At 40.5% G+C, this 24,126-nt stretch overlaps 5 protein-coding genes, 2 long non-coding RNA genes and 1 other non-coding gene across 16 annotated transcripts; 3 read left to right on the top strand and 5 right to left on the bottom strand.

Moving 5' to 3' along the window:
* Nucleotides 1-805: 805 nt before the first annotated feature.
* On the bottom strand, nucleotides 806-6,240 carry LOC135801430 (uncharacterized). The gene is made up of 3 exons (XR_010550368.1): nucleotides 6,099-6,240; nucleotides 2,428-2,621; nucleotides 806-1,017 (listed from the first exon to the last, which is right to left on the bottom strand). It is a non-coding gene; the product is annotated as an uncharacterized lncRNA (long non-coding RNA).
* Nucleotides 6,145-7,988, top strand: LOC135801428 (uncharacterized protein C6orf136 homolog). The gene is made up of 6 exons (XM_065314924.1): nucleotides 6,145-6,409; nucleotides 6,530-6,678; nucleotides 6,895-7,092; nucleotides 7,154-7,375; nucleotides 7,438-7,507; nucleotides 7,567-7,988. The coding sequence occupies exons 1-6, from the start codon at nucleotides 6,347-6,349 to the stop codon at nucleotides 7,678-7,680; spliced, it is 816 nt and encodes a 271-aa protein (XP_065170996.1). The 5' UTR covers nucleotides 6,145-6,346; the 3' UTR covers nucleotides 7,681-7,988.
* LOC135801429 (uncharacterized) lies at nucleotides 7,922-8,495 on the bottom strand. The gene is made up of 2 exons (XR_010550367.1): nucleotides 8,339-8,495; nucleotides 7,922-8,142 (listed from the first exon to the last, which is right to left on the bottom strand). It is a non-coding gene; the product is annotated as an uncharacterized lncRNA (long non-coding RNA).
* Nucleotides 8,496-8,529: 34 nt separating this feature from the next.
* On the top strand, nucleotides 8,530-9,038 carry LOC135800844 (thioredoxin domain-containing protein 5 homolog). The gene is made up of 2 exons (XM_065314175.1): nucleotides 8,530-8,581; nucleotides 8,650-9,038. Exons 1-2 carry the CDS (start codon nucleotides 8,530-8,532, stop codon nucleotides 9,036-9,038), a joined length of 441 nt encoding a protein of 146 aa, XP_065170247.1.
* A 202-nt stretch (nucleotides 9,039-9,240) lies between these two features.
* trus (programmed cell death 2 like trus) lies at nucleotides 9,241-12,599 on the top strand. The gene is made up of 5 exons (XM_065314922.1): nucleotides 9,241-9,507; nucleotides 9,848-10,014; nucleotides 10,082-10,362; nucleotides 11,613-12,057; nucleotides 12,118-12,599. The coding sequence occupies exons 1-5, from the start codon at nucleotides 9,400-9,402 to the stop codon at nucleotides 12,374-12,376; spliced, it is 1,260 nt and encodes a 419-aa protein (XP_065170994.1). The 5' UTR covers nucleotides 9,241-9,399; the 3' UTR covers nucleotides 12,377-12,599.
* TRNAA-CGC (transfer RNA alanine (anticodon CGC)) lies at nucleotides 9,636-9,707 on the bottom strand. Its single transcript has one exon. It is a non-coding gene; the product is annotated as a tRNA-Ala (tRNA).
* LOC135801426 (solute carrier family 25 member 32-like) lies at nucleotides 10,427-11,558 on the bottom strand. Its single transcript, XM_065314923.1, has one exon. It carries the CDS (start codon nucleotides 11,467-11,469, stop codon nucleotides 10,549-10,551), a length of 921 nt encoding a protein of 306 aa, XP_065170995.1. The 5' UTR covers nucleotides 11,470-11,558; the 3' UTR covers nucleotides 10,427-10,548.
* Nucleotides 12,600-13,073: 474 nt separating the features above from the next.
* On the bottom strand, nucleotides 13,074-24,020 carry LOC135801424 (diacylglycerol kinase theta). 9 transcript variants are annotated; one of them, XM_065314912.1, is made up of 13 exons: nucleotides 23,340-24,020; nucleotides 20,762-20,841; nucleotides 20,596-20,698; nucleotides 20,147-20,530; nucleotides 19,847-19,999; nucleotides 19,518-19,661; nucleotides 19,078-19,330; nucleotides 18,455-18,996; nucleotides 18,070-18,393; nucleotides 17,764-17,997; nucleotides 16,281-16,729; nucleotides 16,118-16,225; nucleotides 13,074-15,036 (listed from the first exon to the last, which is right to left on the bottom strand). In XM_065314912.1, the coding sequence occupies exons 1-13, from the start codon at nucleotides 23,503-23,505 to the stop codon at nucleotides 14,893-14,895; spliced, it is 3,084 nt and encodes a 1,027-aa protein (XP_065170984.1). In that variant the 5' UTR covers nucleotides 23,506-24,020; the 3' UTR covers nucleotides 13,074-14,892. The 9 variants fall into 9 exon arrangements, with proteins under 9 accessions (XP_065170984.1, XP_065170985.1, XP_065170988.1 ...); XM_065314913.1 differs by having other exon boundaries at nucleotides 16,281-16,726; XM_065314916.1 differs by having other exon boundaries at nucleotides 17,824-17,997.
* Nucleotides 24,021-24,126: the final 106 nt, after the last annotated feature.

The raw sequence follows: 24,126 nt of genomic DNA, 5'->3' as shown, positions 1-24,126 counted from the left end.
CTCGGGGGATGATCCCCACTATAAAAATTGTTAAGGTATCCTGTATGATTTGAGGCGACTTAAAAATTTGAAATATTTTTACAAGTTCTTAAAAGGATGTCCTTATAAGGAGTTCCCTCTCTCTGGGGATGATCCCCCACCATAAAAATTGTTGATATGCCTGATAATTTCGGGGATGAAGCGCAGAGGCATCGTAGCTGTAGGATGGGCCGGGAGCAATGGACGGATCGAAGCAGTGGGCGATCGACCAGAGCGCCGGAGGCGCTCTGGGAGATCGACCTGTGACTGTCTTATAACGACACGTGCCAAAAAATTTAAAAATTCTGTCACCCCTATTCTCTTTTCTTCCTTTACTCTCTCTTCTTCTTCTCTTCTTACTTCTCCTATACTCTCTCTCCTGCTGCTGCTGCTCGCTCTACTGCTCCTCCACCATCTACTACTTATTCCTATGGTTGCTTCGTTGTACTTTGCTTTTCAAGTTATTTCTAACATTTGAATCTTTAATTTTTATGGTATGCAACCCACATTTCGTAAATTTCTTATTATTTAATAAAATTGCCTTCTACAACGGAGATTCGATCCACGAACCTCCAGCGTGCTAACATATGCACATGCCACCCGAGCCACAATGCTCACTTATCAAGACGTATTCGTTTCAGGTATAAATGTTGTTGTTTTTCTCACATTTTTAAAAACAACAACACTTATGTTTCGTCATGCACACACAAAAATTAAACCACATGTTATTTTTAAACGATTTCTGAAAACTACAGAAAGGTTACAAAAATAAATAAGCTTACAAGTATAATATTAAATTGACTTTTATTGGAGCTCATACAATCTAGAAAGTAGGTTGTAATTGAAATTGGAAGTACATATTTGATCAAATTAACCGTTGAATAAATAAATAATATTACCATTTCGACATTTCGGCAAGCGGACGGTATCCGACGGCAGCCACAAATATTAGGATAAAGTCACTCCATTTCAGACTCCATGCGCGACAATTCACCGTAACTGTAAGGAACACTCGCTGAAATTCATTGTCATCCATGCCACAATCACATTAACAGCTCAAGAAACGCAATTAGTATCTATTAAAATAGACGCACAAACAAAACACGTGCTCACGAGACGACCGCGCACAACTGACTAAGCAGGAACTAGAATTGTCAGCCGACGTAAACATCTAGTGAGGACACCAGATAGATAACTGAAGTATTGTATATTTTTATAAGATTTATGTACTCGTATATATCAATTTCATTTTGTTTGGTAGAATTTGCCATTTTAATTAAAAAAAAAAATGATTTTACTTGCAAATAGGGCATTAATCTATAATTGTGTTACTGGTTTCCAATTCAGAATTTAATCTATTAAAATAATCCGGAAGTAGAATTCAAAAATTCCAATTATTGCATAATTTAAAACAAATTGCATCAAATAGGTATTATATAAATAAATTATAAATAATTTAAAATAAATAAGTTTTACATCCAATATAAAGAAATAGCTGCTACATTAATTTCAGGCTACGCTATCTTCATATAATCAACTTTTATATGTAATCCTACTCAGTTAAACCCAAAACACATTAAAATTTCAATTAATCATTTGTTATAAACCCATAAGTATAGAAAACAAGAAGCCCAATACAAATAATAATACTTTTCATTGTCTGCCAAAGAAAAACGATCATTCATTCACGTTTAAAAAAACAAATTCGCGTGTTATTTTTTACCTGATCCCAAATGATACGAACGAGAGACTCATCGGTAATTGAAATTCTACCTGTGGCTGCTGTCGCCTGTCTCTTTACATGCCGCTACCTGCTTTCACCTTATGACGCGCGTAATAAACAACCCATGGCAAACATAATGAAAAGGCGTACACATGTGCGGCACGCGAATCAAAACGCACAACAAAACAGATTCGCGCGCGTGCACTTCAACGTGCTAGAGCGTAATGAGGGAAAGAGTGCAATGAGAAAATAAACGATCAGCGTCAATTGGCACGCGCCACAGGCTCGACCTACTTTTAACCCCGCGCGCAAATAAAAAAAAAACAACATACACACCATCCCGGCACGCGACGATGAGATTTAACCCCGGGAGCAGGTAAAAAATTATTAAGTGCTTTCGTATTAACTACCAAGCAAACAAACAAACAAAACAAATGTTATTTCGTATTAAAAACCAGCCGAAATTAATAAGAAAGTCGTTAAAATTATATCTGAATAAAATTTCCGTTAAATTTTATTTTCTGGCAAGAAAAAACTGATTAGAATCTTATTTTTCATTCAAAGTTTGCGTTGAAAAGTTTAGATCTTTGAGTGACCGTTGGTACGGTCTTTGATACTTTGATTCTTTTGATTATTGCACAGGCCTTCATCACCAACGTCCGAAAATCATTCAAGTGTACACTCACCTATTGAAATTATCGCAACGCTGTGCAATGTGCATCGCAGCGCAAAGATGCATCGCATTCGTTGACGCCCAGTCCAAAATCCGGAAGCTGCTTTGGGTCACAATGCTGTCCGATCATCAGAATAACGCCCATCGTGTTTCATTGTGGAACGTTGTCAAATTTTTGATATTTCCGCTGCTTGATTTTGAAATAATCTAAAAAAATACAAAAATATAAGTTTTTAGGCAGTTTTCTTAATATTTTCTTATTAAAATTTAGTATAATTAATTTAAACTTTAATATAATTAAAATATCTTTGTTAATTTATAAGATATAAGAAGTTTTACAGTTAGTAACATAAAAAAATTGTACTTGAAATTAAATAAACACGCAAGATTGACCTCACAAGTTCATTTTTGTTATTCAACTTATCGACTGCTCCCCATACACATTTAATACAGTAAACAAACACAATAAAAGTAATGCCCAAAGCAAAAAATACCCTATTCACTTTTTAAGTTTAATTCACTGAAAATTGCATTGCATTAAAAACTCCTCTCACTCCTCATTTTTGAAGTACTTCTACAGTTATGACATCGCTTGTTTAGTTTTGCATATGTCGACATGTCTTCATCGTCATTGAACCACCGAAGGGTGTTTCAAATGTTCAAGTTTGGTTTCGTTTGGTCACTCAAGTGACACGGAATGTTATTGTGATTTAAATGTCACAAACGTCACAAATCTGATAAAGATATTTCGCAGAGTATCCAACGAAGTGTAAACGTATTGATAAAGTATAGCCAGTCAATCATTATACAATTCAATAGTCATCAACATCGACAATTTCACAGATATATCCGAAATTATTTTTTACATTTTAAATAGAATAGATTTAAATATTTAACGCATGAATTAACTTTTAAGCGTATTTCCGTTAAATTTTATATACAAACACTTTTTATAGTATTAACTGATTTAAATTCTAAACTAAAACATAATGATTAATGATAAATTGAATGTCAACCGACGGTTAACCAATGCGTGCCTATTTTCACCCCATAATAGTTATATGTGGTGCACATTCATCAAAATGAAGATGCAACAATTAATCCTTTGGATAGTTGCGCACCACGTATGAATTCACAACCTCCCAACATTCACCCCGTGTGCGCAACCCTTGTAAAAAAGATAAGCCCATATTTTATACACATTCATACATAAAACACCCAAAAAACTCCCAACATTTAGCCAGGAGGGTGGAAAAAAGTATTGCGTTAACATTACACCCCGATTCTTGTGTTGTCAGCGTGACCGTAACAAAATTATTTAACGCTACACATATACATGTATATTATATTCGTCTATGTGTGGGGATGACGATGAATGACATGTATTATAAAAGTACCGGGCGTACGAAATAAGTGAAGTACCCAGCACGGTGCATCGTCGAGCTGAACTAGCGACAGTTTCCAAAAAAAAGTTAAAATTTTTGGGGCGCAATCACGTTTATTGCTTGTGTTTGTGAATATGTGTGTGTGTATTCGTTACGATTTTTTTTGCGCTCAACCGCACGCGGCACGAGGCGCGCACCCTTATTTTGTGCGCTTTACGTATTTCACAAAAAAATTAGATGCTGGAACTGGAGCTGCCAAACATGTGCGACGTGCACAAGCTTTTGTTCGATTACATCTCACCTGCCTTTTCAATGTTCTGGACTACATACATTGATTGAGTTGAATTAGTTGAATGTTTAAGCAAAGTAGGCGGAGCTAAAGTACATACTTAATTGTTAAGAAAATTTTGATTTTTAGCTGGATTTTAAGTAATTTTATAGAATTTTTTGTAAATTATTGGACTTTAAAACGGTCTCACTTAGTTTATCAAAGTTTTAAACGAAATACATTGATAGAGTCAAATTACTTTAAAGTTTAAGTAAAGTGGGCGGAGCTAAAACATCTAATTATTGAAGATAGTTCATTTTTAGCCTGATTTTAAGCAATTTTAAAGATTTTTTTCATAAATAACGGCACTTTAAAACGGTAAAAAGTCGTTTTTGCATATTTTTGCAAATTCTGCATGCATTTCAGGGTAATAAACAAAACTCTGGGGCTGGTCAAGATGCTAGACGCTGGTTGTCGATGGTCGTGCGTCCAGTGCGCTAGTTTCAATTCTTTCTTTTATTGTGCGCTCGTAAATAACGCCATTGTCGTCATTGTCGACATTGAGGCTCATGACCATAACCGACCATAGCGAAATGGGCTACACTAAACGCGGCTCGTCTAAACTGGACCATAACTGGACTAAAATGGTCCACCAGTTCACGTAAGTCTAGAGTACCGTTAGGTGAAATTTTTGCATGTTTGCAACTTCTTAGAAGTCTACAAACGCTACAATTATTAGAAAATTTCATATTTCTCAACATGTTTGCAGCAAATGTTGAAAAAATAACAAATACAAATTATAAAGCCATTTTAAGCCTAAAGCCATAAAAATAATCATAAGATACCAAGCTGCAGTCATGCAAAATAAATTAATTAAAAAATAAATTATGCGTGAACGATCTCTTTGTTGAACCGCGTTCAATTTTGTTTTTAAACAATTTCGTTATGAAATTGAGCCGTTTTAGATATATTTAAGCAAAATTTAATACTCTGCAAGCATAAAAAAGTTTGCAATTCACATTTTAAGGTCTTCCTCGATGCGCAATTTCAATTAGGATATTTATACGCCGAGGAGATCATGTCCTTAATGTTAATACACAATAAATTTGTAATTTGTAATTCGAGCGGTGCGCGATCCGAGCATAATTTATGTAAATTAATATCAATATCGATGAAAGCCGGGCACTTAAATTACCAATAAACTAATCCATCAAAATGTAAACCCTGAAAAGCGTCCGCACTCCTCCACTCATCCGTCGCATAATTTAATTTACCATGAAAAACACATTAATTCTAAAACAAAGTCATAACGCTACCCGGCGGAAAAATTAAGCGCGCGCACTGACTCATCCACCCACACACTTGCACACACACTGAATTGTGTGTGGAGAGAGTAGGGGTAGGCAGCTAGGGGTGGCATTAGCGCGTGGGATGAATTCCGCGGGCAGCTTCTAATTTTTTTTCCTCCTTCGCTCTCTGCATGTTCCCTCGAGTTCGTTAGGAGAGCGAAAAAAAGCAACGCGCACGAAATTACCGCGTGCCACCCCTAGAGAACAGCGAGAAAAAAAACGAACGCTCACCCTAATTTTTTCCGCGTCTTCGCCCGCACCACGCTCGCGCTATTTTTTTGTTATTCCAGCGTTGCCTTTTGTAGTTAACCCCATTGTGTACGCCGCGCCGCTGCTTTACATACGCATCAATGCGAAATTACCCTTCGGAATTAATTGAATTTTACTGCGTCTTGCGCGGGTGCACAACGCATGAAAATTTATTACTCCCAAAAGCAAAACGCAATTCAAACCGAGAACAATTCCTACTTGAAATAATTACAAATTTTAAATTCGGTGCGGAAATTATTTTCCGTGTTTTAACCTAGGCAACTTTTCGAACACGAATTCTACTGTATGCAACTGAATATACAGTAATTTTAATATATGCAACTTAACATACACCAAAAATCAAAACATTGAACGAAAATCAACGAAAAATCAACAATTAGAAGCAAATATTTAATAAATATTCATCACTTACCTTTTATTATTGTGCCCTTTATGATATTAAGTAGAATTGATGTGAATTTACTTGAAATCTTGTGATTTTCCACTCGTGATCAGCCGACAGTCGCGTGTGTGACATAATGTGTGCCAGATCGGTGACGATCTAACCTCATCGGTCAAACCACGATTTTCACGATTTCCTCTCATCGTAATGAAGAAAATAAACCAGCAGCAGGAAAAGAAGTAATACACGATTAACCATTCGCAGGTCGATGCGACAGGATGGCGCTTGTTCTGCGACAACTCGCGCGGCGCGTGCACGGCGCCCACGTTCGCGCTGAAAAGGTGACAAAATCATTAATTACATAAATTCCACCTTAATAAACTCACACAATGTGTTAAACATTTAATTACAGTTCATATAATTGTTATGGATAATTTAATATCATCGTATTATGTTTGCAGATTGTGTGGTGCAACTCCACTTGTAACTTCAGCAGAATTAGCCTGAATGCAAGTACAAATAGGATAATTACTAGTTCTAGTACCTACAATGAGTATCCACTAAATCTACAGGATTCTAAGTTATTTATTACAAAGGAAAATGTCACAGGGTATGTAAATTATCGTCAAAATTTACAAATTACAACAAATTTTCATTAATTTCACTTAATTAGTCCATAACTTTTAAACTAATTACAACACATGAGTAATTTTTATACTCAGAGATGTAGAATTAAATACTTAATGAACCTGTGAAGGAATGATCACTCTATCACCAATAGTTTTCAAGTTATTCATTAAAAACTAAAGAAAAATTGATATTCTAGGACAATTAAAACTTCCGACTCAACGAGCGATTCCTCATCGCAGAAAAGCAGCAAATCGTCACCATCTCCCGAGCAAATCGACTTCATTTACAAGAAGCTGAGTGAAGCATTACCAAAGTTATTTATTCAATCAATGGATTATAGCATTTATCACCCGGATGTTATTTTCGAAGATAATATTCGTAACAAACGCACCGAGTAAGTTAAAATAACCCTAAATTTAAAACGAAGAAGTAAAATATATAAATCTTAATTTTAGGGGATTATATGCGTATGTCCAACAAGTAGCAATGTTGCGAACAATTGGACACTTGAAATACGCGTACGTAAAATTCGAAGTGTTGAAAATTACCAAAAACCCCGAAGATAATTCAGTTAAAGTACGATGGTCGATCAAAGGCATTTCAGGACTCAAAGTTATGTTCCTATTCTGGAAATACAGACTCTGGAAGATTAAGGATCTCTTTGACAAAACAGAAAAGTAAATTTTACTATTTTCATCACATTTTCGTATTAAAATAACCGAAAACTTATTATTTTTAGTTGGTATGATGGTTTTTCAACATTTTACATCAACTGCGATGGGCAAATCGTCAAACACGTGGCTGATAAGGTACTAATCATTAAATTTTCACCTTTATAACTTAAAAAATGATTAATTTTTATGTTTAGATGATGCCTGATGGTGATACAGTAACACAATCGAAGCCATCGCCTTTAGATTCTGCTAAACTAGCGTTAATTGTCGGAATAATCCCACGATTCTCCGAAATCACATTCACTTGATTCCAAACCAGTTACAAAACCAAACAAGACACACACATAAAACACCAGTTGATGAGTAGTTAGTATTATTTGCAGGCAGATACCCCTCCAGGTCCAGATTAAGTGGATTGTGAGTATTACAGGGAACCTTGTGATTGGGTTTAACTTCACATGTTGAATCAGAGGAAAATTTTGTTGTCTATCGCTGATTACTTAACTTTTGTTACAATACTTTAGCCATACTTTGATAACTAGAGAATAATCACGTTGGCCGCTATACTGCGTGTATTTATTGTTTTCTTTTTTGTAATAAATTGTTTTTAAATGTTTTCTTGAGGTTGCAATTATTTATACACAATTTATTCCTTTCTACTTTCAATTAACTACTTAGATATTACTGTTCTTACCGTTATCGTGTATCGGTTTTTGTGTTGTCCACATCTTTGGAGTCAGAATATGTAGTAGGACTTTTTCTTGCACCTGCTGCACAAAAAAACAAATGAAAAGTTTGTTAAGTACATAATTAAAGTATACACAATAACTAAAAACGTGTAAAATTGACTCAAAACTAATAATACTTGATACTCAAACGTTATTTTAGTATAAACTTAACTTTTATGGAGGTTATTTACCAATATCTTTACCTTTGCGAGGTGATAACTTAAAAATTGATACTTACACTTCCTCAATAGAAGTTTTTCGATGTTGTGAATAGGAGATTCGAACAGGACACATAATATAAACGCACCAATAAGCGTCATGACAATGTGTGCAGCCGTTTCACAGCCCTGCAATAATTAAAACTTACTTTAAACTTACTTCTTCAAAAACACAACGTGCAGCAACAAAACAAAACACACAATAACGAACATGTATGACGGGTTGTCTATAGTCCACTCTCCAAGGACTCCGCACATACAGAGTAACAATAATATACAGGATAATAAACAGAAAAATGTTACGGCCTACAAAACAATCTGGCGGTACAAGCTGACAAAGATGGCGGCGATGCACCAGCTGTCAAAGAAGACGCTTCAAATGTAATCACACTCTCCGGTGAGAACTTTGAGCAAGGCGTAGCGTCTGGTTTCACATTCGTGAAATTCTTCGCACCGTGGTGCGGCCATTGCAAACGCCTCGCGCCTACTTGGGATGAATTAGGCAAGAAATTCATTGGTCATCCTGATGTTGACATTGTCAAGGTCGATTGCACGCTAGAGGACAACAAGGAGTTGTGTAATGAACAAGAAGTGGACGGATTTCCATCCGTGTTTCTCTTTAAGAATGGCAAACGTATTTCCGAATACAATGGTAATCGTAGTCTGGAGGATTTATACGAGTTTGTTCAACAGCATTTGAGTGCTCATGATGAATTGTAATTTTCATAAAGACATCACTTTTTAATATAGGCTAGAGCGGTTAGATGTCAATTTTTGTTTGTTTTTAAAATTGTGTGAGTGTGTCCGGCGTGATTGGTGAAACAAATAAACAATTTTCTACGTAAAAGTGTTTGACCCAGTTGTGCCCTGCGGCGAGTTGGTTGTGAATCGATATGTAACGTGTGCATACGCAAGCGCCGATGCAATTGCTTTGGTGTAATGTTGGTTGCCTAACTTTTACGGTTGCAAACAGAAGCAGCGTGTTTTTTGTTCATCAGCTGGTCGTATCAGATTCACCTCGAAGGGATTAGAATAATATTAATTTAAATCTTACTCACTGCGTTTCGGTTTTGTTGTAATCATGGCGTGTAGGAAACTCGTCACGTTGTTGGGCTATGAAGATGAGCCTGTCAACGAGAAAAACAAATCACTCGCGAACTTCACAACGAACAAAGTGGGAGGTCGACCTGTAAGTAAAAACACAATAAATTATTAATTATCACGATATAAAACGACAGAAAATTATTTAGAATTAAAAATAAGTTAGTGTTATGTTATAAAATTTTTGTGCACACTAAAAAAATGCAAAAATGTATTTGGAGGAGCTGGGATTTGAACCCAGGACTTTCAGCATGCGAAGCAGACACTCTACCACTGAGTTACACCCCCGATAGGAATGACTCGACATTTTAAGCTTGTAACACGTTTCCATCTAAAACAATTACATATATCTAATGTTTCCATGGCAACACCAAACAAACCGCCATCATTTTTCGCATTTCGCACAATCATGTTTTTTACTCTTATAGGATGTGAGCACAGAAAATTCACACTTTGAAGCACCAAATTGTTCATTGTGTCAATTACCACGTCTGCTCATCGTGCAAATCTACGCTCCAATCGAAAACTCAACATATCACCGCACTCTCTACGTCTTCGCCTGTGTTAATCCCAACTGTTGGAATCAGAATGACAGGTAAAATAAAATGGCCGAAAAATTTCATTTTAAATCAATTAATTAATATAAATTTTTAATATTTTAGTTGGATTTGTCTTCGTGCTCAACATTTAGACCCATCTGCATCTACAGCCACAACAACTTCCGCTGTTGAAGCCAAAGTATTGAAAACAACCGACTGGTGCGCAGACGCAGATGATTGGGACGATGACAATTCGAATTTCGAAGAAAATGGTAACGTGGTTAACAAATCAGACGATGACGACGAAAGTGCCAGCTTAGATGACTCCATCCGCATGGGTTTGGAACAAATGGGCGTCGATGACAATGATAAAAACGCAAACGCATGTCTTGCAGAAGCCCAAGGTAAGAATTTTAGTAAAAAATAATTAATATTAGTATGGCGGCCATTACCCCAATATCCCCACTATTCAAAAACAAAACACATTTATTAACAAAATAGAGGCGAATCCAACATATTTACACATAAAAAACATAACAATTCTACATCTTTGGCTAGTAACCACAGAAAAACAGATTATATCTCTATTTCTACCCCTTTTTCATCAGAAAATGTGACACATTTTCATATGTGACAAACGTCAGCATCGTCGCAGGCATCACACGCAACAAATTTGTTCCTAAACCTTTACAAAACCCTCTCCAACCTTCAAAACGCCATGTTTCTACAACACAACCCACAGCCCCTTTATATTCCGCATGCTGATTCTGTAATCTAGCCCTTATCACCTGATATGGATAAGTTGTAGCCACAGCAATCAACTTTGACATTGCAGCAAATGTTAGATATTCAACCGTAGTCAATTTTGCAGTGATTGATGTACCTTTATACACTGAATATTGATTCTTCATCTCTTCGTAGGACATAAACTGTACTGCACCATGTGAAACACCAAAGATTCCAGGTGTAAGACCCTTGTAATAACCTCTGATACCTTCCAGTTGATAAATTTTCACCAGCGCATCAATCATTCCATTGTATCTCTCCTTCGGAGAAGTGTATTGTAAACACAGGCGTGTTTTCACCACCCAGATGGGATTCGTGATGAGCAGAGTCATCAAACCAGCTTCAGATGCAGCTAGTAAATGTTGTGCGGGTCGCAGCGGCGCTTGGAGGTTACCATTCTGTGTCCAGGTCTTAATTGTGTTGTAGAAGAGGAAGTATAAGCCCCAGGAAGTGCCAGCGCCCCATAAATTCGGCACGACTCCTTTGTACAACCCAGAGTAACCTTCATGTTTGACGATGGACTTGAATGCGTCGATTATACCATTGTATCCGGGTGTTTTCACGCGTCCATCGTTGACTGCCAGCCGGATCTTGATCACATCCAATGGATGCAGGCATAATGTGGAGACTAAACCTCCGGAGAGGCCGGCGACGAGGTGTTCGTAACGCACGTGTTGAAGAAACGCAAATGTTTGCTCATTTTGTGCTTCTTTCAGACTCGTCATGTTGTACACGCACAGATAAACTCACATGTTTAGATGTAGTAAGATGTAGTATCAGTGTTTACAAGGTTATGTTAAGATATAACTTGTTTGTGACTATAGTTTATACCGAGTGTTGCAATTTGCATTTCTTGTTGTTTTTCAAGGTGGAGCTGTTGGAACTATACAATCACCAACACCAAGCGCTGAAATAGAGGGCGCTGAAGGCGAAGCAGTGTGCATTGACACTCCGACATACCCCCAGCGTGACATCAGCGCCATTTTGAATGAAACGCATGTTTTACCGCAGGAAATCTTCCGTGGACAAGCTCCACCGCAATTCGACGCGTTTTTCATGAGTGTTTACGAGGAACAGGAGCCGCAACACTTTGTCGATCGCCATGTGCGTGAATTACTGCAAGAATATCAAGCGAATAATGATGATATTAATTTTGCAAGCGAAGGTGGTGGTGGAGTTAAAATGCCGGCTGATTCCGGCGGTGCTGGGGAGTTGACACTTGAAAAATATGAGAAGACTCATCCAGCACACGGTGATAAAATGTTTCATTATTATTTAACTAAGATACGTGAAAATCCCGGACATTTTCTAAGGTAAACCCACACATAACCTAAAATACCATACAAATCTAACCTGTATAACCTCCAATTTAGGTATAGTCGTGGTGCGAATGGTTTACTACTATATCCTCTACAAGAATCCATGAAAAGGTGCAAGTACTGCCAAGGTGACATGATTTTCGAGTTTCAATTACTACCGACGTTGATTCCTCTACTGAAATTATCCGGAGATCAATCGGATGCGACCCGGATAGAATTCGGTAATGTTTTGGTTTTCACTTGCAGCAAAAGTTGTTGGTTTGGTGATGCTCTGCGACAGGAATACGTTGTCGTACAGTCTGAGAATATCTAATGTAATAATAATGTAATATCTAACGCCTCGTTCGGCGTTCGTACTTCATCTCAACTAATTATTGCCGTATATGACGTATAAACTTAACATTTATCATAATCTTCATATTGAAATGATATGTAAGCCACATAAACCACTTGCTAGTGATGTACAACATTGATAAACGTTTATAATAGTCACATATGCCGTATAATAAATGTCTACTACGTTAAAACAAAGGAAATTGAGTTTTTCCTTAGTGGATGGACATAAGGTAGGCAACTTAATATACTTGTTTAGGATTTATACCTTTTAAGCGTGATTGGAAGTAGAAATTCAAAGAGAAGTGAAGAAAAGAGACCATGAAACTGCACTACTAGAGACTCGGGCAAGACTGAGCCTTTTATACTCGCGATTTTGCGCGCGACCGGCAAAAAATGGTGGGGGTAGCTCGGTAACTAGCTGATTGGCAAGCGCTGGGACTGGTGCATCGCACGCTGTGAACGAGCGACACAGGAGTCTTCCCCCACTCCATTTCTTCTGTTGACTACTCGCCCACAACTATAAAAGGGCCATACACAGCGCATGCGCGGTTCAGTCGGGTCTAAATCCTCCAGTAGTCAAGTCGCAGCTCTCCAAGTGCCTCTTTCTCTTCAGTTCTTTATGGTTTTCATTCCCCACGTGTCAGTAACCAAAATAAATTGGTGCTGTTTTAGAATACATTTAATATTTCTATATTTCACAATTTTTAAATATATTTTTCACATATACATATATAATTAATTAGATTTCTTCTTTGGATTTCCTGTTTGTTTCAGTGTGTGTCGTGTGTACGTGTTGCATATTACCACATTAGCTAGCCTGTCACTTGATGTCACCATAACCTCTCTTCTCTCACATTCAGCTGTCCCAACCGACGCTCATGCGCAAGCTGAACAATAACGTTGTCTGCTTGCTGATGGTTTTTTGTTGGTTTGTTTAAGTTTATAATTAATATTTATGTATAGTAATAGTTTTTTTTCTTCATTTCTTCACGGTATTATGCTAAATTTGTTTCATTTATATTTATAATTAGTAAGTAGTACTTTGTTTGCATTTGTTTTCATCCGTTTTTGTTCTCATCATTCTCATTATCCTTTCTTGCATGTGCACCAAGGATGATGGCATCACGTTATTTATAATCGTAATTAATAATTATAATAATAATGTATATTATGAATTTCATTTTTCAAATAGTACATATTTTCTTCTTGTTCGCAGTTGAAAAGTGCGCGCGCAGCGTTCGCCAATCGCCGCACGAGGTAATATTCCAACACGCTTGCGGAATCGACCACCATGTGACTGAGTAAACAATCAACGCGCAATACAATCACATTTACCCAAACACGAAACACCCCAACATACACTGTAGTCATTTCTATTCATGTAACTAGTTAAAAATCATAGAATGCGTGTTGATTTGCATGCGTGCAGTTTGTGATTGCATTGCGCGCAAGATGGCGGCCGATTTAAGCTCCGGACGCGCATGCGTCAAGTGTGTTGGACTGAGCCCCTTACCCCGCGGGCGATTATACGCGACTCCAGCGACGGATGATACACTTCCGGTCTGTGCAAGCATCCGTCACCGCCATTTTAATTCCAGCAGCCAATCACAATACTAACATTTATGTTAGTATATCTAGATAACCCACTACACATTGCTGCTGAGTACGATGTTTCAATATACGCATACCGGGTGTTTTAAATGTGTGTGTTAGATGTGTGTGTGTTTTCCGTCAAAAATATTGTGCGATTGTTTTGTTTTCATCACCAGCTAATCACGTACAACGTAGACATAAACGTAAAATGAAACAATTACGTATGCAAGTAAAAATGTGCAAATAATTGGCTATAACCTCACTTTCTCGAGTTTCTCGAGTTCCCCGAGCAGACATTCGCTTACAATAATCATAATAATATAATATAGAGATAAATCTTTGGCTATTTGGCCGCTTTGTGTTTCTTTTTCATCTTTTGTTTCGACAATATATAGAATATAAATCTCTTAAACGTTAAATAAATATTTACACATAATCATAGAGCAGCTGTGTGTGTGCGCTTCACTCAACGCCGGGCGCCATTTTGTAATCACCACGGCTGAGCCTCTCTCTCCTCACAAATAACAATCTGAATATAATTGCAATTAATAACAGCTAAAAGTTGGCTTTTTCTCATATTTTCATATACGAAAATCGAAAAACGTTTGTTTTTTTTTGTTTATGTGGAAATTTTCCATACGCGTAACGTAATTACCATTACAGTTTTCTTCTTTTTTTTTCTTTAAGTTTAAATGTTTGTGTTTTTGTTTTGCTTAACTTCGATACTCACTTGTTAATTATAATTAATTAATAAATAAGTGTATGGTGTGTATGGGTGTGTCGATTACATATTCATCTGTTTGTTTTGCATCTAAATGTCCGTGAAATGCGTGAAACAAATTTCGAATTGTCAAAACGTAAAACCCACGCCTCGTCCATGTAGCGTTCTTTTTTCTTTTTCTAGAAGGTAGTGTTGTTGGGGTCCGTCGGTGACTCACCGTCGTTCGACGGCAGAGGGGCGAGATGCGCCCCCGGTGAAACCAGCATCGTCGGCTCGGTGTTGCGCCGCTTCATCTTGCCCTTCATCTTCTTGAGCATCGTCGCCTGCGAGCCAAAGCAATGCATTCAAAATGGCCGATGATGAGACACGGAACAGAAACGAAATGAATCTCTCATACTGGTGTTTTGTTTACGCATGCGTATTAAACGACTGTTGATGTAGATGTGATGATGAATCGACACGTTTTTGTTTAAATATTTTTTTGTTTGCAAGTTTTGCTCTTGCTCTAATCGCACTAAAAATGTTTTCTGCTTTGAAACACAATCGAAACCGAGATCTTGTTTTTTTCCTATCCGCGCTAATCGTCAGTGCTCTTGCCCCCCTCCCCGTTGGCGGGTAGTATGCTGGGCTCGGTCGGCCGACGCTTGAACTTGTTTTTCTTGAGCATCGTCGCCTGGCGAGAAACAACAAGAGAACAAAAAGAAAACACCACACGTCAGCAAAAAAACACTAGTTTGCTATTCACATGTTTTGAATGGAGTGGGGTGGGGGTGGGAGTGGGGGTAAAGTGTCAAAATAAACAAATATAGGATATATATGTTCGAGTGTGGTAAGGTTATGTTACATGCAAGGAGATTGTAGTATAAGGTGTAGTGGGGTGTATGGTAGCTGTCAAAAAAGTGACAACGCGTTTTCCCTCTCTCTCTCTCTCTCTCTCTCGTTCGTGCTTTGTGCTTTGAACTCGCATTCAGTGCTTTCTTTCTACACACACCGAAACAGCATTGTTTTTTGTTCGCAATTTCATAATTTCACATGATTTACAAGCGATATTTGTAATAATTTACAGCGCCAACAGTTCCGAAGGGGGGCCAGCAGATTATCTCATCGTAAATAACAATAAAAAACGAAAAACCAAACCAATGTAACGTAGGCAACCCACTATATAGTAAAACATGCCTATGTTAAATATTGCATAAATTTTAGCTATCGAACTACCGAACTACGATTCATATATGAGAGAGACAGAGACAGAAAACTACAAAATGTAATAATTAACTAAACAAACTACAAATATGAAATAAAACAGTAAGATATAGAAAAAATAAACGAAAAAAATCATAATCAAAGGTTAGATTTAAATGTAGATGACATAATTGAGGTTATGTGATAGTATTTATAGGTTACCTTCAGCGCCGACTTGAGAACGACGACATCACATGGACTCTGCACCCATGGTTCGCCATCCACCTGCACCGGAATGTCCGAATGCAGATGAATCTTAATATGTCCACCCTTAAACACAAAAAATCATTTAAAAATGTTTTTTTAGGTTATAAACGCGTTATACCTGTGCAATGCGCATTGCTGACCGCATACCAGACTGTATCTGCCCAAGATGCACCACTCCAGTGACCCCTACAACCTCCAACATACCATCCCAATGATTGGGCTTGGAAAACTGGTCCTCTTTCTCCGGTCCCCACGGATTAGCACCCGAACCCCAGCTGAGGATGTTCAGGATGATGATCCCTTCGACCTGTGGTAGTTCCACTAATTTCCCATCCACTTCCAGGCGGACTTCCTTGTGCAGGTCCTTGCACATCTTCGGTCCGACCATTTTCCTCAAGCCCATCTTCACGTAGACGCCTTTGTTGTGCAGACGCGAGTTGAATTTGTTCGGGTTCTCTTCGCGCGCGTTGTGAAAGTCGAGGCACAGGTCGGCGTCGATCCCAATACCGAAGTAGTTGTTCATCACGAAGATCTGCGAGTTGTCCTCGGAGGTTGAGACCGCCACTGCTGGGAGAAAACATAAAAAACGTAATTTAGTATAAATAGAGTAAAAGAAAAGTGCTTATGATGAGTACAAGCGCATTTTTATACAAAACATAACCAAAAATTTCATTTTGATAGAGTTTAATTGAGGTTATGTTGATTTTTGGTTATGTTATCGATGTTGAAGTGATGGCAACTAAATACATTCATTATTTCGTATTACCTACTTTTTCTGAAAGCTTTTGTCTCTTTTTTTTTAAAGATTAATTTAACTTTGAGCTCATTTCTCTTTGGTTTAAAGTTTTTTTAAGAATAGAAACGAAAAAATCAATCAATGTTTGTTTTGGTCGAAAATGAAAATGTTGTTTTGCCGTATTCGTCTCATAACTACAAAATCGATAAGCGAACGCATTCATCGGCAAATAAAACAAAACACAAAAACAACGAAATTAAAAAAAAGCACGATAAATGCGCCCTCTTGCGTCACATGCACAAATCATACATTAAAATACAGTTTAAATTGCTGTGCAATAATTTTACATTAGTTATTGTGGTTATTAAGTATTACCTCATCGTTAGATATCCATGTTTATACTTTTAGGTTATTTTTAGGTTAGTTTATGTTAGATTAGATTAGTATATGGCAATTTAAGCAGAGCTGTCAAATTTCAAAAGCATCACACACACGCGTTCGACACACAAAATGGCGGCTAGCGAGCGAGAACTAATTCAAAACTGCCTGCTTTCGAAAAAAGTAGGTTCGGAAACACCTACGTCACAAAACGTGCTTGCACTACGTTCACAACCGCAAGTCCTCCGATTGTAAAAAATATACAAAAACAAAATGAAAAACATAACAGAATGCATTCAACTGTGACTGTGTGCTGATTGTTTATGTCTGTAATAATGTACAGGGTGTTGCTTTCTGAATTTTTTGTTTTTTCTGTTTAAAATTTCTGTGTGGGCGGCGGCGGCGGCAGCGGTAGTTAGATTTACAGCAAAACAACATCGACAATGTACTCGTATATAGAGATTATTATATACACATATTGATTGACCTGTTTTCTTAATTTGCTCATTGGTCACTTTCATTTTGGACAGTTTTTGCCTCTTCTTACCGGTGGAGTTGACCGGCTTCACACCGTCGTCCTGCTTGTCTTCCGGATGAAACACTACCGTCCACCGGTCGAGCCGGATCTCCTCGGCGTCGATGACATCCCGCAGTAGATTCAGCGGATCCTCGCCGCCGGTGTACCCAGGACCCCAACGCAACACGCGCGCCAGATCATTACCTAATCGTAGTTATTTACAGGTTATGTTGTTGTGAAAGTGTGGTAACGTTTAAAATTTCGAGGTTATGTTACCTGTGCCGAGTGGAACAATGGCGCATGCGGGTGATGAACACTGCGAGTCCTGCCCGACGTTGTCCAGACACTGCAGCACCCACCCGATGGTACCATCACCGCCACACACGAGGATCTTGTAGTTCTGAATGTTTCTGAAGACGTAGAGGCCCGGTAGGGGGCCGCCATTGTCGAGATCGAACACCTGATACGGATTGAGCAGCTTCCGGAAGCTGGACACCAGCTCCGAGCCTTGACAGCCGCCCGATTTGACATTTACGAAGACCAGCAGTGGTTGGACACCGGCTGGTACCATCGACGGCTCGATATTTGGCAACAACATTACTACAATCCCACAAAAACAGTTAAAAATAATATTTTAGGTTATAAAACTTGCAAGTCATACCTAATAAGTCTTTTCCTTCGTGTTTCGACTCGCGTAGAGCATAGAGGGCGCGCACAGCTTTATCCGAATCCTCATAAATGATCACCATCGATCCGTACTCGTAGTAAATCGGACCAATCGATGAAAACTTGTTCTCCTTACCGAGAAAATCGGTGAGGATGTTCTCATACTGACGTTCGGATAAGTTCGGCGGTAGATTGCCGACGAACAGCGCCAGATTGGGCCCGTGCGGGTCCTGTTTCAGTTGCAGATAGAAACGCATCAGCTCCATCTGTCGGATGCTATCTTTGCCCAGTTGTTTCATAATCTCCCACGGCCGTTCGTTCCATGAAAGCACGCGTTCGGTGACGCCGCGATCCAGCAGCACCTCGCTGCAGCGATAGTCCTCACATTGATACTCATTGAGATCGAACTCTTTGAGCGCTTCGCGGATTAAATCCGCCACGGTCGTGGTGCTGTCCACCGGCACGGTGCAGAATGCCTGTGAGACTTGTAGTTTACCCGGATACACCCGTACTTCACCACGGTCATTTTCTCCATCTCTGCAACCCAACATACACGAAATATATATTAGTTGTGTTCTTGTTATGTGTGTGATTGATGATTTTATAGGTTATATTTACTTGAATCGTAAGTAGACTGCCGGCCGCTTGCCTTCTTTGCGTGTGAGATTGAGAATGGGCGTTGGATCTTGTAGTCGCGCCTCGTCCGGTGAATACATGTCGGTCAGATGGAAGAAGTTCGGATCCTTGGTGATGTGAAAAGCGCGCAACGCCTGCGTTAACGCTTGTTTCAGCGTCGCTTGGCGTGACACAACCACCGTACGGAATATCCGTCGACGCATCGAACTGTTACCATCGTAAACTTTTATCACTTCTGTCAAAATAAAAACCACATTGTTATATGTAATGTTGGTTGCCTATAATTATACAAAGCTTATATTGAAATCCGCGCAACAAAACAAATCTATGCAGTACAAATCTCATCTGCATAGTGTGTTGCCTAAGTTCCGGCTTGTCACGAACACGTCATGTATTTCAATAGACACAAAAAGATGGCGTACCTTCATCCCTGTCTTCCTTTTCTTTGTTCTGTTTATCGGTGCGGCTTTGTCCGTGCGACGATTGATTCACGGCCGGCGTGTATTCCTCCTGCTCGCGATACCTGGACGCGTCGCCGCTGCTAAACTCTTCTGAAATGCTTCGCGCTGCAACCAAACATACACACAACGCATTAACAACACACACACATCCACAGCTCTATTTTTCGCATACAAAACAATACACCCTGTTAGTTATATTATTCAGAATACAGTGTTATCGTATACTATTCTACAGGGGTTTGTAAAAAAAATCTCAGTCAACGGGGGAAATGCACACGTCGCGAGCTAACCTCGCCGTTTGTCATGTGTCAACCGCTTTTGTTGATAGAGCGGCGCGTTGAGACACACGAAGAAGGAGAGCATGCCGATTTTGGACGCCATCTTGGGTGCGCGTGCGCACACTGCCATCGCAGCGACCTCTGGCTGCATTGCGCTCTCGTCGACTGCAATAACATTCCTGATCTTTAAAACAAATGAAAGCAACAACTCAACCGATAACCTAACCTTAATCTTAACCTATAACTATATATAAATATACAAATATACAGTGTGTCCGTGGTAATATTTATATGGGAATAGAAATATCTTACGTGATAATGTCTCCTTGCGTCGTACTTGCACACCGATGATGGCCTCCATGGGCACCTCAGTGCGCGGTATGCTGACGGCATGCGGCGGCAGGTAAATCGGTTCCAGGATGCCAAACGTGCACTCAGCCGGCGTCGGCAGGTTGACGTGACATGCAGCATGGCAAGTCATGCCGCACCACTCGCATCTGTATCCGGAGAGACACTCCGACGTCCAGCATGTTTTCTTGCAGAGCGCGCACTTGGAATTGCTCGGCAGGTTGCCTTCGCGCCAATGGTGCTGATGGTGGACGTACGACAGACTCTTGCCGGGCAGGTACGTCGCGTTCTCCTTGCAGTCGGCCACGGCAAAGTCCTGGCAGTCCGTATGCACAAAATACTCGCATACTAAACACATAGAAATCACATTTTTATTGTATTAAAGCATGGCGGCCATTTTGTTGTGGGCTTACTTTCACAATGTATGGATTCGCTATCGTCCAATCGCTTCCGACACACGTTGCAGAATTTCCGCTTGTGATGGAACGGCTCCGACCAACAGTGAGCTACCGGGTTCTAAAAACACACAGAAAAATAGATATAAATAGTGTTGAATTGAGGTTATGTGGTGTAATATACCTTGATAAGGCTGGCGGCGATGCTGGAACAAGGAGACACCACGGTTTTCAAACAGCGGTCATGCACCACGAAGTTGCACACTGAAATAAAAGAATTGTGTAATGTTGGTTGCCTATATTAAAAAGAATTCAATGTAATAAATTCATTTTCAGCGGGGCATAACATAAGTTGATCCGTGCGCGCCGAAAACACGACACACCGAAGACGAGAGCATCGAGAGAGCGACAGACGTCGTCGTATCGTATTGATCCGCAGCGGCGGCTACGGCGGCGGCGGCGGCGGCGGACGCTTCACCCGCCGTGCAAAACGCAGCGTCCTAGCCGAGTTAAATTTTAGCAACATTTTCAAAAAATATAAAAACAAAATGTTTTCTTCTTTAAATACGCCTAGAATAATGTTATATGTATATTGTATGTTGGGTTGCATATATTAAAATGAAAAATTTATTTTTGAGGTTTAATGATGAAAATGATGAAAATTACGGCTGGCGTTGTTGAAACCTCGGAAATAATTAGCAATCGCTGGTTTTCAAGATGGCGTTAATGAGGGATATCATTATTTGCAGCGCAAAGTGGACGGAAATGACGAAAAGTCGCCGCGAGCGAATCAAGCGTACCTGCACGCTGAGAGCGTCACGCAATTAGCGCCCCGGCCGAAAGAGATTTCTAAAGTAGACTATTTCCAACGTGTTTGTTTAAAAATACGAGTGTTGTTAAAATAAACAAGCGCGCGCGCACAGCGACGCCGAGAAAACTCAAGGACACTCGCGTCACACACACACACTTTATAAAAAGAAAGAAAAACCCTTCTTGAATTAAGCCACGTAAACTAGAAATCAAATAATTACAAATAAAAACACTGTATGCAACCCACATTGGTGGTTAGGTGTGTGTGGTGTAATCTAAGATGGCGTAAGTTGAATTTCAAACATGATGTGTGATTTTATTCGCGCTGCGTTTGTGAAGTAAATCAATGAACTCGTTGCGGGAACAGACGGTACGCGCGGATAATATAAGCCACGACGTGCCAAAAATAGTCGCCGCACGGCGTTTTATCTCCCGCTATCCCGAAACATGTTACAACAATCCGGGCTATTTTTAACGAATATTCTTTATCTATACACACGACGACGTCGACGATGTGTGAGAGGTGTGGAGCTGAGTGGTCGGGTAAGTTCGACATTGGCGTACGTGCACGACCAGCGCAGCGCGATTCAACAGGCTGAAAAACAAAACAAAAAACACGCAACCACACATACACATTATATGCATATATATACGTTGCATATAGTCGCAAGCAATGAAAAACAATAAAAGTGATTTGATTTAAATTTAGGTTAGAATGTGTTATTAAGTGTTTGCGCTCCGCGCTTGTTTGGCCATTGCGTTAGATTTCGCTGAGGTCGACGACGTCATCGCGGTGACGTCAAGCGAGTGTGCGCGTGTGTACGTTGGGTTGCGCGTCCGTTTGACCCAATTCCGCGGCGAAACGCGCGCGCTCCGGCTCTCACACACAAACAAAACACACATGTGCTCACCGCATTCCCCGAATGTTCTGCGCGCGCGCGCGTGTAAGTATGCATTCTTCAACTCGCAACATTCATCGCGTATATATACACGCATAGAAATGCGAAAAACAAAACTTGTTTGTTTTATCGGGCAAAGATAAAATGACATCACTGTCGGCCATCTTAAAACCTGTCTGGGGACATTACAACGCTTTTTCTATGATACATAGGTGTAAATTGAGGTTAGAATGGTGACACGTGTATGGTTGGAGGAGAATAAGAGTTGGGGTTGGGATGAGAGGAGGGGGGGAGCACACGGTTGACTATTTTTAGCGTCGGCGAAAAGGTCATGGATAGTGTTCGATAGTTCCGGCTAAATTTAACAAATCGGGAGACGGACCCACAATGAATACCAAAAAAATTAAAATAAAATGACAGAAGGTCATTCAGGTCATTGTTTTATGCAGGTATGTTAATTTGGTTGCATAATTTTGAATGTTTACTAGTAAGTACACATTACTTAACCTAAAAAATCTTAAAATCGTTATATCTCCGAAACTAATCGACATAAATTGATGATTTTTTTTCTAGGTTATAAATTTTTATGAAAACTACAAAATGGCGTCTGATAAATATGAAATTTTTTGTTTTTTGTGTGTTTAAAGCTACTGCGCATGCGTATTAAGCGCGAAATGAATGTTTGGTGACTCTGGTTAGTATCTGATGAGTATGCGGCGCGATTGCAGCTCGAAGCTGAAAGCTGACGAGATACACGCTCGAAATGTAGGTGAAGTGACGAACTGACGTCACTTGGAGCGAGCGAGAGAGGCGGTCGGCGTCGCGTGTGTATCCTAATTGTAGCATCGCGCACACACGCGACCGCCGCGCGCGAGAGGATCGATGCGACGGTGGCGGTGGCGGCGGCGACGGATGCTGCCATCTCCCACCCGCCGCGCGCAGCTGAATTTTCGGCGGATACACATACGCAACATGGCGACAATAAACAATTAAAGAATAGGAATGAATATGATTGACTAGTAGGGTGATGGTAACATCGGTGGTGGCGGTTACCTTCGCAGATGAAGCCCTGTTGAATGAGGCCCCACAGCATATCGCTGCAGTGGTGGCAGTAGGTGGGCTTGTGGAAGGTCTTCTTGCCGAAGCTATGGCCATGCCCGTGGTGGGCGGGCGGTTGCTCCTGCTGGCCGGTGGCGGCGGCGGCGGCCACCGACGCCATCTCGTCCCTGCGTGCGAGTTGCGCGCGTCTAGATTCACCCGCGCCACATTCACCGCGCGCGGCACGCGCTTGGCACAGCACGCATCGTCTGCGAGTCTCGATCGGCGGCGGCTGCGGCGGCGGCGGCGGCTACTTCGTCTGCTTGCGTGAGTGGCGGTGGTCGTCGCGTTACATGCCTACGTGATCTCGAAGCCGTACGCGAACCGTACCATGTTCGAGTGCGGCGGCGGCGGCGGCGGCGACGGACCGACCTAGTGGCCGCGGGCGCATCGCGCAATGTGCTGCTGCTGCGGGCGGCTGCGGCGGCCTGCTGCTTGCAGGCGCCGGACCATCGCACACTCCCACACGCACTCGTCGCGCACCACTCTCACTCGCGCTGCCGCCCCTGCCGGCGGCGGGCGATGCGTGTAAGGCTGCTGCTGCTGTGAGCTCCTGCGGCGGTGGCAGCCGTCGCGGTGTGCGTCCGTGCGGCGGGCCTTGCCTCGAGAGCGTGCGTGCGCCTGGCCGAACGGAGTGCAGCGTACTGCCTGCCCGTCTGCGCGCCGTCGCGACGCGACCTCGATCGGGCGCAGCCGCCGCCGCCGCCGCTTCGATCCAGCGCGCGCCGCGACACCTGCAAGC

This window comes from Atheta coriaria, unplaced genomic scaffold (genome assembly GCF_025399875.1).
Source record: "Atheta coriaria isolate IRGN ID8LTWV9N9 unplaced genomic scaffold, Caltech_Dcor_3.1 hic_scaffold_10_pilon, whole genome shotgun sequence".
Lineage (NCBI taxonomy): Eukaryota > Metazoa > Arthropoda > Insecta > Coleoptera > Staphylinidae > Dalotia > Dalotia coriaria.
The sequence above is the reverse complement of the archived record's forward strand: the minus strand, read 5'-3'. Positions and strand labels throughout refer to the sequence as shown.